General features: G+C 51.4%; 1 protein-coding gene across 1 annotated transcript; it reads right to left on the bottom strand.

Annotated features, from left to right (window-relative positions):
- Nucleotides 1–940: 940 nt before the first annotated feature.
- Nucleotides 941–3,516, bottom strand: LOC131382791 (dynein axonemal heavy chain 17-like; the record flags this gene model as incomplete). Its single annotated transcript, XM_058435304.1, has 2 exons — nucleotides 941–1,123; nucleotides 3,373–3,516. Coding segments are annotated over 2 exons (327 nt in total), but the record flags the coding sequence as incomplete, so codon positions are not given.
- Nucleotides 3,517–3,934: the final 418 nt, after the last annotated feature.

Below are 3,934 nucleotides of genomic sequence, written 5' to 3'. Positions count from 1 at the left end.
AGCTGAGATTGAACCACTCACTCCAGCCTGGGTGACAGAGTGAGATCCTGTCTCAAAAAAATTACAGGACTGAGTGGGCCGGGCGCGGTGGCTCACGCCTGTAATCCCAGCACTTTGGGAGGCCGAGGCAGGTGGATCACGAGGTCAGGAGATCGAGACCACGGTGAAACCCCGTCTCTACTAAAAATACAAAAAAATTAGCCGGGCGTGGTGGCGGGCGCCTGTAGTCCCAGCTACTCCGGAGGCTGAGACAGGAGAATGGCGGGAACCCGGGAGGCGGAGCTTGCAGTGAGCCGAGATAGCGCCAAAAAAAAAAAAAAAAATTACAGGACTGAGTGAACAGTCAGGAAGTTGGGAAAGGTCACCCTCTTGTCATCGTGTCGGGGGGTTGGAGGAATGATGAGGGAACGAAACCCAGGCAGGCTGAGTGAGAAGAAGCCGCTTTGGGAAGGAGGACAGATGTGGGAGTGGGGAGAGAAGTAGCCATGCCATCCTAGAGGTCACACAATGTCATTTAAAAGGTAAACAGGGCCGGGCGCGGTGGCTCACGCCTGTAATCCCAGCACTTTGGGAGGCCGAGGCAGGTGGATCATGAGTTCAGGAGATCCAGACCATCCTGGCTAACACGGTGAAACCCCGTCTCTACTAAAAAAATACAAAAAATTAGCTGGGCGTGGTGGCGGGTGCCTGTAATCCCAGCTACTCGGGAGAGTGAGGCAGGAGAATGGCTTGAACCCAGGAGGTGGAGGTTGCAGTGAGCCAAGATCGCACCACTGCACTCCAGCCTGGGTGACAGAGTGAGACTCTGTCTCAAAAAAAAAAAAAAAAAGAAAAAGAAAAAAAATGGTAAACAGCCAAGCCTTGCTGAGTTAGGGCGGCAACACCAATTGTGGAAAGCAATGGATGGCCCTGCGTACGGCCAGAAGAGGCCAGGACTGACCTTGTAGTTCATCCTGTCCTTGGCCAGCCGAGGGATGAGCCTGGCTACGTTGTAGATGTCACTGACTAGGCCCTCGATCAGTGCCAGGAAGCCGCGATCTGAGCCCACCTCCAGGGACGGGTTGAAGGTCAGCCCATCCTCGTCCAGCTCCATGCGGACCTCAAACAGCGGAGTGATACCCTCCTGCAACAGGGGTGGGGTGGGCAGTGGTCAACACCTCTGTCCTCCATCGGACGATTCTCAGTGCCCTGATCATCCACTCCGCACCATCAATGTGCCACTGCCTTCCACTAGCCCGGGAAGCTTCTGAGAGCTCATGTCTCAGCGCACCCCGCTCCTTGAGCAATCGCTACGGAGCCAAATGCACAGCCACAGGCCAAAAGCAGGCAGGGGCAGGTTGGGGCAAGGGGAGGGGCAGGATCAGGTAGAACTCAGACCTTGGTTCAAAGCCCGCACCTGCTACTTGCCAGCTGTGAGGCCTTGGGGAGTCACTTAACTCCCAGTTTTCCCAAATACATAAAATGAGGCTAAATATTTTATAGAATGGAGACGTTGTTGGCTGGGCACGGTGGCTCACGCCTGTAATCCCAGCACTTTGGGAGGCCGAGGTGGGTGGATCACCTGAGGTCAGGAGTTTGAGACCACATGGCGAAACCCCATCTCTACTAAAAATACAAAATAATTAGCTGGGCGTGGTGGTGGGTGTCTGTAACCCCAGCTACTTGGGAGGCTGAGGCAGGAGAATTGCTTGAACCCAGGAGGCAGAGGTTGCAATGAGCCGAGATCACGCCACTCCACTCCAGCCTGGGTGACAAGAGCAAAACTCTGTCTCAAAAAAAAAAAAAAAAAAAGGAGACATTGTTTCCATTGTTCTGGGCTACTACAGGGGCTAAATGAATCACTAACATGCAAAGCAGGTACTGCAGGGGCTGGCCAAGCCTGCCTGTCCCTCTCCCTTGCAAGTCCTGGTTTACAGAGCTCTGGAGGCCCCTGTGAGGCTGCAGGGCTGCAGGTGCTGGTCTGGTTTACAGTGATGGGATTGAGGTCAACCCTAGTGATCTTCCTGCCAAACTAATGATTCTCAAAATGTGGGCCAGGATCCACCAGGCTGTGAGATCACACTGTGGCCACTGATCTGCCCCTGAATGAGTCCCCATTGGACTTGTGGGTGGTGGGCTTTTGAGCCCCCCAATTTGTCTATGAGCAGGAGGGGGCTGTATCAGTATCTGAGTGAGGTGCTAATTGGGATGAATGGTCAGTTGTCATGGACTTGAGTGACCAGACTTTTCTAAAGACTCAGGTCAGCTCCCGCCCCCAGGCTACTCGCAAAGTAGGAGGACTCCCTGGAACTCTTTGAGGAGGACACTTTCTTACTGGGACTTCTTTATGGTTTTCATCGAGACGCTTTCATTGGGACAGTTGTAGTGACGACTACTTTCGTCAACTGAATTTTGGGTCTGTGACTGGTTACCAGCTGGCCTCTAAGACCCATATGCCAGGCTCAAACACCATCCACCCTCCCTGGTCAGTACGAGGGCACGCCGCTGCCACGTTCCTTTGCTGTTGGTAGCCTGGGGGAAACTTTGATCTTGGCCTTCTGGCGGTACTCAAAATCATTTGGAAACCATCACAACAAAAAAGTTGCAGGGCTGGGCGCGGTGGCTCACGCCTGTAATCCCAGCACTTTGGGAGGCTGAGATTGGTGGGTCACAAGGTCAGGAGTTCAAGACCAGCCTGGCTAAGATGGTGAACCCTCGTCTCTACTAAAAATACAAAAATTAGCCAGGCGTGGTGGCGGGCACCTACAATCCCAGCTACTTGGGAGGCTGAGGCAGAGAATTGCTTGAACCCAGGAGGTGGAGGTTGCAGTGAGCTGAGCTCATGCTACTGCACTCCAGCCTGGGCAACAGAGCGGGACTCTGTCTCAAAAAAATAAATAAATAAATACAAAGAAGATACAGGTAGGAAAGGGGCCATTGCCATGGAAAGCATGCCTCCATGGGATTAACCAGCACAACCTCTTTGCTGACTGGTTTACCTTCTACTCAGCTGTATAGAATTGAGTAGGTGGGTGGCTGTTGTTGCTGACAGGAGACCCTCCCCCTAATCCACACGAGTAGGGGGCAGTGGTGTCCACTTTCCTTCACCTGGCAGCGAGGTAGGACCAGCCTCTTAGGTCCCTTGAGGTTTTCTGCAGCCAATTTACGTTATAGCATATTTAAGGTGACCAGTGGTCCTGAGTGCCTGGGACTGAGGGGATTCTGGGATGCAGGACTTCCAAGTTTAAAACCAGGTCAAGGAGATCGCCTAAGGTATATTTTAATAAGTCTATTTATAAAATGATAGCCTGTTCATCAAGAAACTAGAAACTATAGAGTCTAACAGATAAGAATGCATATACATATATATATTACCTTATGTTTAAAACTTACATCTATAACCATGTTGTCCATTAGGAAATTCAGAGATTTGCGAATGAACTGGTCAAATTCATCTAAGACCATGTCGTCAATGTAGATGACATAATCCTTCCAGGGCAGGCTCAGTGTGTCTGCCCTGAACAGTTCTGCGTTTTCCTGCAAACAGAAGCACAGGGTTGGGCCTTGCTTCACTAGCTGTGTTTGCTCTTTGATCACACTGTTTAGTGACTCTCTGGACCGCCCGTCCATGTTCACACGCCGGACACCCGGGGCTGTTTTGAGCATCTTGCAGGTGCTGGCCTCCTCCCTACACGAGGCTTTGCATGGCTGCTCCCTCACTTTCTTGCTGGGTCTGGCTTCCAATCTTTTTGATTTCAGCTCAAATGTCCCTTCTTCCCAAAGGAATCCTCTATCTCTAGTTGGGTTTCCTCTAGCAACCTGTTATTTATGCCCACCATGGCTCAAAGAGCCACTCAGAATTATTTTATTTACCTTTATCTTTGGTCTGCATGCCCTTTTGATGCCCAAATTCATGAGGGTGAAGGTTGACCATCCTCTCCACCACTGTACCCCC

Source organism: Hylobates moloch, unplaced genomic scaffold (genome assembly GCF_009828535.3).
Source record: "Hylobates moloch isolate HMO894 unplaced genomic scaffold, HMol_V3 SCAFFOLD_6421, whole genome shotgun sequence".
Classification (NCBI taxonomy): Eukaryota; Metazoa; Chordata; class Mammalia; order Primates; family Hylobatidae; genus Hylobates; species Hylobates moloch.
Note: the sequence above shows the minus strand (reverse complement) of the source record. Positions and strands in the feature narration are given on the sequence as shown.